This window comes from Vespa crabro, chromosome 3 (genome assembly GCF_910589235.1).
Source record: "Vespa crabro chromosome 3, iyVesCrab1.2, whole genome shotgun sequence".
Classification (NCBI taxonomy): domain Eukaryota; kingdom Metazoa; phylum Arthropoda; class Insecta; order Hymenoptera; family Vespidae; genus Vespa; species Vespa crabro.
Window position 1 is genome coordinate 9317662 of NC_060957.1, and position 14769 is coordinate 9332430.

General features: G+C 35.3%; 1 protein-coding gene across 2 annotated transcripts in view; it reads right to left on the reverse strand.

Moving 5' to 3' along the window:
* Positions 1 to 14769, reverse strand: part of LOC124422637 (transcriptional regulator ERG homolog) — a 29527-nt gene that overhangs the window by 2209 nt on the left and 12549 nt on the right. The window contains exons 3-6 of one of the 2 annotated variants that reach the window (XM_046959384.1): positions 11755 to 11814; positions 4607 to 4666; positions 2534 to 2771; positions 1 to 1654 (exon numbers count right to left, since the gene is read on the reverse strand). The exon at positions 1 to 1654 is cut by the window's left edge and continues 2209 nt beyond it. In XM_046959384.1, coding sequence (XP_046815340.1) covers positions 1318 to 1654; positions 2534 to 2771; positions 4607 to 4666; positions 11755 to 11814 — 695 coding nt within the window. In that variant the 3' untranslated portion in view covers positions 1 to 1317. The remainder of the gene's footprint in view (positions 1655 to 2533; positions 2772 to 4606; positions 4667 to 11754; positions 11815 to 14769) is intronic. The other variant, XM_046959385.1, reaches the window with a different exon arrangement.

Here is a 14769-nt window from a genome sequence, read left to right on the forward strand (position 1 = left end):
TGTATCTCTATCATTTTAAAATTGTGTGTGATAAATAGATGCAATTGATTGATGACACTTCTAATGGGAACTATTTTTTTGAATATTTATGTTTTTGAATGTTGCTTTTTAAACTGTCTGATGTCTCTTCATAACCGATTCGATCAGGCCGCAAAATTCAACATTTCGCTGATGGAATCACGCTGGTTCCTTATCAATAGACGAATCGACGTTTAGATAGACCAACTCCGATCGTACGATTTATCGTTACATGATTGCTTTCAATCATGTTAATTTACGGAAATGACATCGTTATTCGTTCGTTAATATTTCGATAACATCTCGATATTATCAGAATAATTATCTTTCATTTGTTTCTATCAATCATCAAAAAAAAAAAGGAGAGAAAGAAAAGGAGAAAAAAAAATCAAAAAAATTATCTATTCGTAAATACTCTGAAAAACATGTAAGGATAAATCGTGATTTAAGAGAATCGTCATATAAACTTCTCGATCGTTCTCATAATGCAATATACTTTATTTACAATGATCTTACAAGAATCCGAGCGCACCGTCGACCACGAAAGTTTCGCGAAATTGTCCGACGGGGATTGTTCATCCCAAGTTGTTCACGTTTTCATTGTTACAAGACGAGAACGCGAATACTCAAGAATTCACGTATTTGCTTCTTAATCCTGTATCGAAGAATCGCGGAACGTCGGTAGGAAAAAGGATTTTGAGTTTGATTTTGGTACGAGTTTTAATAATTGGCGATGAATCTCCCGTTGACTCGTACTATTGCGTAAACTACCGTTTGTAAGTTAGCAATCGTTTCCTGTATCTGTTGTATACAATTGTAAATGTTGTTTCATTTATTAAAAAAAAAAAAAAAAAAAAAAAGAAAAAGAACTCATTAATACGTTAATTAAAGACAAATGCAAATTTTGTAATAATAAAATAATAATAATAATCATTAAAATATTAAATATATTTAAAGAATAGATTTTATACTTTTTTTGAATAAATTAAATATTAAAAAAAGAAAAATATCTTGTGGACGGTAGTATACGTAATAGTGGATAAAAATCATTAACTCGATAGGTAAAAAAGAGTAAGGTGATTTATGGATTTGAAGGGAGTTAATTGAGTAGGGTGCGACGGTGCACGATGCTGTTTTAACACACGTCCCGTTATTCTATTTTGGACGTGATAAGTGCGTATCAAGACGCTTTTTTCCCGAGTTATTAGACGTTTTCGTCCCGAAAGAGATTTTCTGAGTTACGATTAGATGGTATCATTAACGCGGCGTACCAAGAGTGCCCCAATGTTCGGCAGAAGGTCATGCGTAATGGGGGTAGGTGCCAAGATGTGGCGGCACGTGTCCCGATGCCGTGTGGTGACCAGCGTAAAGATTCGCACTTGGTGTCGTCGACCAATAGCTGGATGCTGATTGGAAAAGACCACCTGGTACCGAAACGGAAACTGATGCTGCTGGTGGTGGCATCAAGTTTAACTTTGCATGACCATAACCAGACATGAAGAGCTCACTTTGGTATTTGTATGCCGCGGGATCAGCCGCAGCTGGTTGCGTAGCTGCTGCTAGACCTTGAAAGTCGAACTTGTACGCGTACCTCTTCCCGTGGACCTTCGTCATGATGTTCTTATCATAGTAGTACCTGTAGAACAATGGTTCATTGGAAGAATTTTATGATTAGATTAGAAGTATATCTATAGATTATTTATTCGATATTTTTTTCGGACTATTAGCCTCATATTTTAATCATTTATAAAATATATCTCTTAATTATTTTGATATTATCTATTGATCTGATTCACGTCGTCTATCGAATTATTTAGAAAGTATATTAATTTATTTAAATTTTATATTGATCATTGGTATAATGTATTGATTATTCAGGTCGGCTACCGATCATTCCTGGTGTTCAATATCAACGAGCGAATTCACGAAATGTGAATCCCAACCATTACCAATTTTAAACGTTCACGTGGAACATTGAGGGACGATGGAAGCGTATTGGCGAAGGGTGAAAGCGTGCGTTGTACCACTCGTAATTTTTCGCTCTCACCGTTTTGGAATACATCTAAAAGGTTCCTGCTACGAACCGGGAGTGAAGTGGAACGGGGAACGGGAACGAAAAGCGAGCAGTCGCGTAATATAATCAGTGGATCTGATCGAAAAATAATAGCCGCGTCTGCCGGTCTGGGTAACAGTGATTGAAATTTCTCCCTCTACCTTTACTATTCTCAACAACGACCGTCCAAACGACAACGTAACCGCGTTTTGTGCCGTCTTTTCTACTTTTCTCTTTTTTTCTTTTTTTACTTTTTTCCTTTTTTCTCCCATCGAATTTTGATCAAAGTATAGATACGTCGAAATCGTTTGTTATCCAACGTTCTATATTAGTTCGTTCATTAGATAACGGAATAGTTTAGTATATTTGCAAATCGATCTATCTAATTGTTACCAATTAAAAATAAAATTAAAGATAAAATATTTTTTTTTGTTTTTATTATGAAAGACACGATTAGCTTACCTTAAGGCTCTCGACAATTTGTCATAATTCATGTTCGGTTTCGACTTTCTCTCGCCCCAACGTCTTGCCACTTCATCTGGATCGGTCAACTTGAATTCACCGTTGGTTCCTTCCCACGTAATGCATGCGGCATTGCTTGAGTCGGATAAAAGTTCGAGTAGGAACTGCCAGAGCTGAATTTGACCGGACCCTGAACTCGCCAAGCGACTACTCGTCGCGCTAAACATTTGGTAGGGGTCTGGAAGTAATCAAATCGGTATATTAACAAATTCTTATATAAATTCTATCTTGTCTGATAATTTTAATCAATTTCTTTTTTAATATATATATATATTTTTTTTTTAGGTAAACGAACGACGATAATTTTGCGAACTCTTGAAAATGTAAATTTTTTAACATTTATTTTCCTTTTATTTTCATACGTTTGAAAATATTGTGTTCTTTCTTCAAGGAAGAAATCGGATGTCATTTCTTGCCCTTTTCCCCGAAGCATATACCTATCCATTACACGGTTATTTCCTCGTGTTCCCCGTATCGCTCTTTAAAAGCTTTACAATGCGTCATCACCGTCGCTCGCTACTGCTCAGACTTGAAGGGCTCTAGAGTCATACAAAAGGATATAATCGCAACCCTACAATAGAATAGAGTTCGTTTGGATCATAATAATTTCAATTGGAGCTACCGTCGACAGAGTGGTTCAAAGGGCGTCCGCGAATGTCTTCGCATTGGCCAAAAATCTATGCTAGCTATTATACTTTCTTATTCTGAAGTTTCAAAGTGTTGAACTAAAGATATGATTTACTGCAAATCATAAATTGCAAAGTATATAATATGTTATGTAAATATTAGGACGAAGGAAAATGCATATTTGTGATTAAATAAAATTATTCTAATTGAAATTTATTTCAGTATATAAAACACATAATTTTATAAAAGTTTAAATATAGTTTCATCAGTAATAGAATATAACCGTCTGGAGATCGACGATCATGAAAGTACATTATTTTTTCGTTTATCTAGACGACTTCCGTGGAAATATATTTCAAGAGATTATGAGGGGATGAAGAGAGAGGAAGAGAGAGGAAGAGAGAGAGAGAGAGAGAGAGAGAGAGAGAGAAACAGACAGATAGACAGACAGACAGAAACAGATAGATGTAGACGATGGGGATGGGGTATCCGAATTGCCGGACCTCAAAGGTCGTTTCGCTAGTTGAGTTCCCCGAATACGTGGCAGAGCGATCGCCTTTCGATCGAATGGTAACTCACTTACGAGTTAATAATGGAAAGGGGCGCGGTATACCAATGTATGTGCTCACAACTAGGGAAGCAAGCTTTCGTAATATACGAGACCGAAGCATCGAAAACAATTTAATAGAAGGATTTTTGATTAATCGTTTTCAATGATATTTTCTATTTTCAGATTATCACCACGTCATTGACCTATCCTAAAACGGTGGTTATGTATGTACTTTTTTATCAAAACATATTTGTTCGTTCTCATGGTCAAAGTATTAATTAAGTGATACATAATATGTGTGTTCGATAGTAACAGGTGAGAGAAGGAGGGATATTGTAATATGGTTAGAAATGATTAATGTTCCTTTAATACATATTAATATGAAGATCTTTCAAATTGAAATTATAATGTTTCATAAGATACCATTTGTTTCCCATTCGAGTCCGAAAATTCTGGAGAAAGGAGAAACTACAGTTCGAAAGGGAACATTCATTTAGACCGATCGATCGGCTGAAAGGAGAAATTTCTGGGCGTGGCACGAGAAAATCTGGAGGCTGAAACTTCGCGTATATCGTCTGCGCGATTAGCGAGTAATGTAATAATCGCGAAGGTCATTCCGTGCGTTTGCTTTTCTGAACTATGTCTAGCTATATTAAGAATCAGGTCATACTCGCATTTCCACCGATGTTTCTTCTTCGAATCGTCGAAGTTTCGTAAGAAATAATATTTAACAATAAAATATGACTTGTTAGATTTAAAGGAATATTTCATTTTCTATGAACATTTGAATAGAGATAAATACTTGAACTTCTCAAGAATATCTACCTACTACATACCAGGCTGCCTGAGGTGGCTGTGAGTGTCCAACGCCGACTTTGATAGGCTGCTTCCGTACCCTAAAAAAAAAAAAAAAGAAAAAAGAAGGAATATACTAGCACCCGAATCGAATACATTAAAATGATTTAATTTTTTAAAAATTTAATACACCGAACGATACATTAAAATGCTAAATTTTCCATCGTAATATTAATTCATATTATTACATTTATATTCACGTTGTTTTTCTAAGTTGAAAGTTATTTGAAATGATCAATATCCATTCATTATAAATCCAAATAATTGCTATGACAATTAATATGTAGATACATAAAGACTTCGAAAAGTATCATGTTTGATATCATCGAATTTTAAATATATTAATGACATGAGTTTATGCACAGTCAACGAGTAGATAAAATTTGTATGAAAACAATGAGAGATAAAAGAAAAAAAGTTATCGGCTGGTCAAAGACGGACAAAAGTATAAAACCCGGTCGAGCGTTAGAATCCGTTAGAGAGGATTTCCGTGTAGGCAAACACGGGGCTGAGTGCTCCGTATACGTTTCTCCATGCTCATCGCTTCGATCCTACTTCTTATCACCCCCCAATTTCTTCTTCTCGTCTGCCTCTCGTCTACTCGTCTTTGCACACGCTTTGTCTACACACGTATGTATGTATGTTTATATGCTGTCTGTCTATCTCTGTGTGTGTGCGCGTGTGTGTGTTCATTTGTTCTTACGAGGAACTTGGCCAGTGGTCACGTCCATACGAGTGTGCAATCTGTTTAAGACACAATGCCCCTTAATTTCGCTTCGTTATACTCCGTTTCGTTGGAAGACCGTACCAATTCGACGATCAGTTTATATGTCATTAGATAAAAATAGAAAAAATTAGGAGCTAATGCTGAGATCTGTAGCAAAAATCTGACGCGTTGCTTTAATGAATCATCTGATGTTATTGTTATCTTTGTTAGTTCTTTTTTCTTTTCTTTTCTTTTTCCTTTTTTCTTTTACTTGTACAACATGATCACAAAAGAGCCGAGATAAATTCTGAACATACCGTAAGTTTTATAAATAAAAACTAAATATGAATCTATAAAACATGCAAGTATGATGAATGCAAATCTATATAATGAAGATTCATTCTAATCTCATTAAATATGCGATTATAATAAGTAAAGATTTTGTTAATTTTTTTTCTCATATTATTATAATGTGTAAATCAAAATACGAGAATAGATAAAGATTTCGTCGGTTTTAGAGACATTTCGTGATAATCGTGATATTTAAATTAAAAATAAAAAAAGAATTATCTAGAAAGGTATAAAAAAAAAAAAAAAAAAAAATTCAAAATCACATCGTTGGAATGTCGTTGACAAGCAAAACGGCAGATGCTAGCTTTAAATAGCAGTTGGTATCCGCTGTGTTAAACAATTTGATTTCGCTTCTGATTGAGACGACCGGGAAAAAGCATTATCGAGGGTTCGGACAACGAAGGAGACGATCTTTGCTAGGCGTCGACGAAGCTCGCGTTGTCCATAGGGTTCGCCTCAATCAGCGTAGCCGCAGGGTTGGAAGATTTATTATTTTTTTTTTTTCTTTTTTTTTGGATTTCGACTAAAATTCCTTTTTTCTATAGTATTCAGTATTACTTTGTTCTAATGTTACACGACTCTTCAAATGTGATCAAAATCTATTAATATAAATATCTAAAAATTTTATATATTACACTTTGTACTAGATAGATTTATTGGGATTTAAGATTATGAACATTTGGAAATATTAAAAGAAATATATATATATATATATATATATATATATATATATATATATATATATATACAGCTGCCCAGTTTTATAGACTCAAGTAAAGAACATCAACGATCGGTTTTGGATCCGTCCAAGTTCCCTATTGTCGCGTCTATATCCGCACATTCCAAGCAATTACGTTGGGCGGGGTAATCCCGTTAGGCGCACGTACCTTCCTCGAGGGAGGATCAAAGGTCCCCGTTATTCCGGCTTACTGAGCTCTTTTTCGCTCTTTCAAACATAGCTAGCACAACGACAATGCTGCTATTCTATCAGTCAAGGGGTATGGGTCCTACCAACTTCTTTTTTTATCTTTATCTTTCTCCTTTTTTTTCCGGCTTGGAAAAACTTGACAAAATTTCCACATGTTTTCTCTTGATTTTCTTCAACTTGAAACAACACTTTTATCTCCAACATCGTCCCATTTAAAGGAAGAAGGGTATACTAGAATCGAGTCGTTTTAAACGAGGAAGTTAAGAAACCTAGTGCTAAGTTATAAGTCACGTCTTCGCGTGACTCGGCACGCGAGGCTCTTTTTAAAAGTTCTCAAGTGAACGACGTGTCACGATCTTGGCACCTTCTCTGGCTTAAGCTTTTTCTCTCCTTTTCTTTTCTTTTTCTTTATTTAAAATTTTTTTTTATCTACCGAAACAATTCATCATGATCACGCTCGATCGCGTTTTTTTTACTTTTTTTTTTTTTTTTTGTAAAACGACGTTGCTAAAAATATTAGGAATAAAAATATTTGAATATACGAAATGTGAAAATTTTTTAAAATAAAAACTAAGAAGAAACCAAATAATAATCAGGGAAAAATAAAAAAAATAATATATACATATATATATACTATATATCTATATATGTTTATATACTGTATGCCAAGAGAATTTCATAGGGAAGGAAAAAGCGTGACGACTTTACGCGCGACTTTGACTGTTCGTCGTGCGGTCAGAAAGTCGAGCGGGTCTTTCCCAGTGCGGAACCGCGTTCAGGAGCTGGGGGACACGCTCAGGGGACACGGATCGTGGGCAACAAGTCACCGGGAAACGACGCGTGACCATGGTCTTCGCGCTGCCAGATTTACGAGGAGAAAGAAAGGAAGAATAAAAAAAAAAAAAAGAAAACAAAAAATAAGCGAGAAAACCGTTTTTAACGTTTTTCTTCCTTCGGCGGTCACCTCGAGAATTATGTGTTTTTATTATTTAATACATAGAGATCTAGAAATAAAGTATAGTAAGTCACTTCCCCCCCATATAATACAGATTCATCAAATAGTCCTCATATATAACACTTTGTGAATATATTTTTAAAAAATGGTTTTGAGATAACATTAGAACATCTCACACATTGAAGATGAAAATTGGTTAACTTAAAAATTGATCTGAATTTTGTTTCTTATATATATCTATCTATATTTATTATTATTATTATTATTATTATTATATATCATGTTTATTTCGTATTATTATTTTCACTTGAAATGTTATAAAAATAGTAAAATAAAATTTTTAATTATTTTATAACAAATTTATTTTTTTTTCACTACCATGATTTCTTTCATAAAGAAAAATTTTAAAATGATTTAAAAACATATATATTTTAACAATAAACCATAAACATCTTTCATTTAATATGTCTCTTCAAAAACATACATAATCCACATTTGTATAACCTGTGACTCGTATAATATAAATTTATGTATCATACAGAACTGTAGATATTCCCCGTGTTGTACAAGAAGTATACTGTATAATATTACGTATCTACGTATCATCGAGATCGCGTCAGATTTACGTAGGATCATCGATCATTATTTACGAGCGGGCGCGTGCCTGAAGAAAATAAAGGATCGTCACGGCTCGATTTGTAATGAAAGATAAAAAGAGAAAGAGAGAGAGAGAGAGAGAGAGAGAGAGAGAGAGAGAGAGAGAGAGAGAAAGGCAGTTCTTATCTCGGCCACTCCATTATTCTTCCTATTTTTTTTCTTTTTTTTCTTTTTTCCTTCTCTTCTTCAACGAGCAACATTCTGCGGACAACAGAATGGAATTGTCAAAGAAATGCCCGTAGCATATTGGAAGGGTCGCAGGATACGACGACGGAGTCGCCGTGTCTCGCAGTTCGTATTATGTCTTTCGGTAGTACATACACGGGCACGTGCCTATGCGTGACACGTTCACGCATGGCTGCTTGCGCGTTTCGAGACTCCCCCGCCATATCGGCTCGCATTCATCTCCGATTCTCCGTTAGGAGGGTGCACGGATTGCGCTTCCACTTTAACCCTGCGTCGTTGAACGTCTATCAAGCACGAATCCCCTTGTCCCTTTTATCAAAGTGGCTACATTGCCTAGTAAGAAAAAATGCTTTTGGGTGTATAAGGAAATTTTCTTTCAAAAAACTTAGAAAATCTTAACTTCAGTTTGAGATACAAAAAAGGATAAAAAGAGAAAGAAAGAGAGAGAGAGAGAGAGAGAGAGAGAGAGAGAGAGAGAGAGAGAGAGAGAGAGAGAGATAACAATCAGTGATCAGGTCCGATCACGTTTGGTCGTTTGGCACGCGTTGTGTCGGACTATGTAATTATCATAGGGAAGTTAGGGTTGCCCTCGGACGGACGCGCGCGCGCACTCACACACACATAAACACACAGGGGGTCGAGGTCCGCTCGCTTCGGGTCAGGAAGTCACGCGAGAGGCACACGCGCTTGAGAAGAGGAAGAAGGAAAGGGGGCAGAGGAAGTACTTTTGTTCCTAACGCCACTCGCCTTAAAGTCTTTTTTTTCCCACCTACCCTAGTCGTAAAACCTTCTCTAAGACCGGATCACTTTCTTTTTTTTTTCTTTTCTCTTTTTTCCAATTCCAATCTTTCCTTGAGAATCATTGAAAAATATTGCTGTATCGAGGACAAGAGTTACATAGTTTTCCTAACTTAAATATCTGCTTGTCATTTATCTTACATTAATTTTTGCATGTTTCTGATTGATATATTCATTGTGATTTATTAACTTTGAAGAAAAATTCACCAAAAAAAGAAAAAAGAACAATGCTCGTGCTCGAACATCTCGAAACATATTAATTCTTTTGCATTACGAAATTATCATTAAGTGATGATATCATTTATCCATAAAACTGTTGAATTAAATGACTTGACATTTCATTTATAATACAAATTACGAAACAGATTAATTAATTGGTTAGAAAATATATGTATGTATATGTATACATGTATATATAAATTATCAGAAATAAAAAAAGAATTATATCAGAGATTACTAAGAACAAATTATTAAAATAATTATAGTGTAAAAGGCTTAATTTATAGCTCGTAGAATTAATCTTCATATGTATAAAGTTGCAATGAATATAATGTCGTTAAATTTATTTTCATAGATTTTCGAATGTTCCATTTGTTAACCGAACTGTCCCGTGTTAATGAACACGATGTTAAAGTACGAGTTTGAAGAAAGTCATTTTTATCAGAAACTCTTTGCTTGAATTTACTACTTAGTAGCCAGAACCTTCTTCGAAATCGAGATCGGTACTTTGTGATCTAAAGCAAGCGTGTTTTTAAAGTCCTACCCTGATTTTTCTTTCCATTGTTCTTCCGTACAAAGCATCACGCGATGGAACACGTACGATGGAATGGTAACTAACTTGTGTCTCGCGTGCAATAAATTCATTATGTAAAATGTACGTTAACACGTTGACTGGCATGGGGGTCACCGATGATTTGTACTAGAAGTAGATATACCAACTTCATTTAAAAAGGATTATAAGATTCGCTTATTAACATTTATTAAATTGTAAAACGAAAGTCAGGTCAGTAAGAATCAGGTCTATTATTAAAAAAAAAAGAATAAAAAAAAATTAAAAAGAATCAAGTACTTTTATTTTTTAATGTGTCACGAAAGACGTCAAGCAGTGATATCGATTTATGCAAAATTGCCTAGGAGAGGTTAAATATCCTCTACGTCGAAACGTTTGACGTAGATTTTGTAGATGGCTTCCAAAGGAACAGGCGAGGTTTAATTTCGTTGGTTTGTACTCTTAGCACAAACGACGCTAGCTATTGAACAGTATGGAGAAGAGAGAGAAGCTGTGATTTCAATTTCACGCTGGCAAAGAGCCGCAGAGAAAGATAGAGATAGATAGAAAGAGAGAGAGAGAGAGAGAGAGAGAGAGAGAGAGAGAGAGATAAAGAGAAATAAAGAGAGAGACAGAGAGAGAGAGAGAGAGATGATGGTACAGAGGTGGCAGAGGTGCCCCGGGTCACGAAGCGAGTCTGACGCGTCGTCGCGTAATTTCATGAACCTCAGTGATGTCCGCTTCTACCATGTTATGGCGTCGAGTGTAAACCTGATCAAAGGCAACGTGAGAGCACAACCCTCGCGATCAGAGAATTGTACCCTGCGGCTTTCTATCTTACGTCCTCTCTTCTATGAGTGCCTTCTGTTTTTCGACTACTGATGGTGTCTGTGATCTAATACGTACATATGTATGTGCTCGCACGGATGCAAAGAAAAGCTATTGTAATCGTTAATGTATTAATTAACTCGAACAATTTTGAAAAAAGAATCATAGTTTTCGAATTTTTATATATTTGATGATTAAATTCGATAGAAATATAAATAAATTTTTATAATTACATTTTTTAATGGTACAATAAATTTTTTAGTTAAAATATAAAAATCTATTTAAAATTAATCCAAGTCTAAATAATGAAATCTAATCTTTGGAATATATAAAATATGAATAAAAAAAATGAATATGAAAATGAATGAAGTATAAATATCAAGTCTAAGGAAAGGTAATTTACAAAAATAGGACATATACTACCTTAGTATATGTTAGGGAGTTATCAAAATATACATTCATTACATTTGTAGTAAACAGCCTGGTAACTCGTAACACACCGATCTGCATACATCTTGAATATTCGCGAATATTTTTTACAGTTGGTCTGGTAGCAGCGTAAAGTGTGAGCACAAGTTCTTTATACAAAGCGGCCCGAGGGCACGAGTCAACGAAAGACGATTGTTGTGTTAGTGTAGAGGTGTCCAGAACGATGAACAAGACTGACGCGCCACTGCTTTGCCAACCGCTCCGTTAGCTTCGTTGCTGTGCTAGCAGCCGTTTCTCTCTCTCTCTCTCTCTCTCTCTTTCTCTCTTTCAACCCCTAGGGCTGTTCACTCTCGACGGCCACAAAGGGTCCGCGGTTGAACGCGCGGCAAAGCGGCACAAAGCGACGGAAAGCGCCAGGACACCGGAATACCGGGACACCATCGAGCCACCCACATCATCTTATTCTTTTACGTAGATTTCACTGATCAATGCAAATATAAAATTTGATAAAATATTACTTACCCTGGCCAGGAGCCGGCGATGTCGCGTGACTCCAGCCTCCTTTGTACGAACTACTTGCATCTGTAAAATTTCAACATTATTTAAGATTATATCATATATAATTCATACAAATTTATACATGATTTTAAAATTATTAACATTTTTTAATGGACTCCGAAATTATAAATTCAAACATTAGATCTTCTCTTTTTAATATGCCGATGATGATGGGTTCAATGATATAAGTAAAAGCAATATTGAAAAACATTGTTAGTTGATGAAAAACGAGTTTTATATCTTTTTTCCTTTTTTTTCTTTTTCATGAAGAAAGAAAGCCCCGAGGTAAATCCACAGAAAACGAATTTTCTCGACTTTTGACGCAGTCTCGAATGCCGGCGGTGTATTTACAGACAGATATATTTTCATTTGGCAGTTATTGGCACGAGGGTGGCCGGCATGTGTACATACGTAGGGCAGTATGTCAAGCTGTAGCAGAAGCTTGGTCTTTCTAGGCAAACAACGACTTAGTCGCGGACGCTGACTCGACCTTTACTTTTTACTTCGTCTCCCTTCGTTTGGTCTAAGGGTACAGTCCATTAATAAAGCTTCAAATTTCATGTTTCCGAAGACGTTAAAATCGATCGATGTGCAACGTGATGTAATCTCTGACACGTCAAATACGTATCTAGGTGCTGTTATCATGTACTTTGTGATTTTATACTAAGCTAAAGGTCACCTAGGTCAAGGCTGCACGAGTAGAACAAATACGTATAAAATAATAAATGTCATTATATTTTCTTTGTAATTATGAATAGGCATCAAGATTTAAACACAATTGAAAGAATTTCAAAATATAAGTTTGTGAAATATATATTTATATTTCGCAAATATATATTTATATTTCGCAAAAATATATTTATACTTCGCAAATATATATTTATATTTAGGTATAGCATTTGATTGATAATGAAGACGTTTCAATAATACACTACTTTTTGAAAGATGGATAGATTGATACTATCTGTCGTACCTGTTAGCATCCATTATTTTATAAATTCAATAAGTACAAAACTTATTCAATTTTTGAACGCAACACAAAACCTAACGAACACAACTCGATTTGACGATCATCTGTAAGTTAGTGTCTCAAATATCACGTTATCACCTGATAATCTCACAGCGAATGATTGTGATTATCAACATGGATTTATTAGACGAAATATCGCAGTCTAACCATCACGAATTCTAACGAAAATATATCCCACGTACCGGCAAAAAGCATGGAGAGATTGGTGAAAGCTGTTGTTCGTGGTAATTCCGCGGTAGTGGTACCGGTACTTTTGAGGTCCAGCATCGCGCGGTTTGCCACCGACGCGGCAGGTAGCCTCGAGTTTTCGACCCCCCTTCGTTGATGGGCCTGATCCCTCTGTTAATAATGCGTTAACACCGTTGTCCTCGATAATCACTGGATTCCAACACGACTCGTCGATCATATCACAAGAGAAATTGCTGCTCGAACTCGTTCAAGATTGAACGAGAACGTCGCGGGATTTAGCCAATTTAAAATTTTTTCTTGTTGTCGTTAGATAGAACGCGAAAATAATAGGTGGCTGCACGATAAAGGTGCCGATCATCTTGCCTACCCGCTCCGAGTAACACTGCTGCTTTTCTAGCCTCTCAACGGCTCGTCGAAAACGACGACGTGCCTATACGTCGACCCGCCCTCCATCACGATGCCACTCGGGGGTTGGCTCGTGAACGCGACACTAGGGGCGGTCTCTATCCAAGGATTGACACCCCCGTGCAAGATGGGGGTGGAAGAACGCTTGCGCTGTGCCCTTTCTCTATAGTCAGCCGATATTTCTACTCTAGTACTTCTTGCCTACGCTGCCGACGGCGAAAGCCGACTCCTCGAGTCGGACCTTGACCGGATACCTCTTCTCTTACTCTTACCTTCCTTCTATCTAAGTTTTAGCTCAACCGCTCTTCATTCTTATCAACATTCTTATCGGTCTCATGCTACTGCCACTATGATTATCAGTTCACCGTTTTCCCTTCCACTTGAAAAGAATTCCTAATTTTCTATGTCTTACCAATTCCGAGATCAGAAGATTATACATGAGATAAATGAAGTATTTTTGAGTGTGTGTTCAATATATTCTATAATTCTATCATTTTTATGATATAGAACATTTCGCAATTCTTGAATTCTAGAATTTCTGTGAAGATTATATATGAGTCGTTTATTTGCCAAATAGATTAATTCCATAAAAGAAAAGTAAAAAAAATTGATATAATTATATACATTGTACATTATTTATTATTCAACGAACATACAAATTTTTGTCGTTAAGTGGTGTTAGACCTAATTATTAAAGAAATTTAATTTAAACATAAAAAGTTAAGCATCGATTTGGTACTAAAACTTTGAAAGATTCTGAACTGAACGGACTTAATCTCTTTTGTCTATGTGAACGGCTCATATAATATATAGTATGTATATAGATCATATATTGTATATGAAATATATATATATATATATATATATATATATATATACATATATATATAACATATTAATATATATATATTTAATTTATGATAAAAAACTATTGTTATATATATAACATTATATAATAATAATTTTTTAAGACATTAGAATTATTTATTAGATTTAACAAAATTTTAGCCAAACTAATGATACACTTTAAAAATATATAATACTTGCTTTTATATATGATACCAAGTTTCTTTCATATTTTATTATAAAATTTATAACACATTGGATATCTCATAATTAGTTCTTATTATTTAATTTATACAAATGCGTATGTAAACAATAAATCACTAATGGTGGATTCCTCGGAATGATACGAATTGAAATACTACATTTTCAAGTTACGTCGGTGAACGGGAACGGCTGAAAGTGGCCGTCCTGAACGTTCACTAACACATATAGATAATACTTAGCGAGTAGTAGAGTAACTGTGATTCATACTACCGGGATATTCTGGATGTTCGACGTTAGGTAAGGCC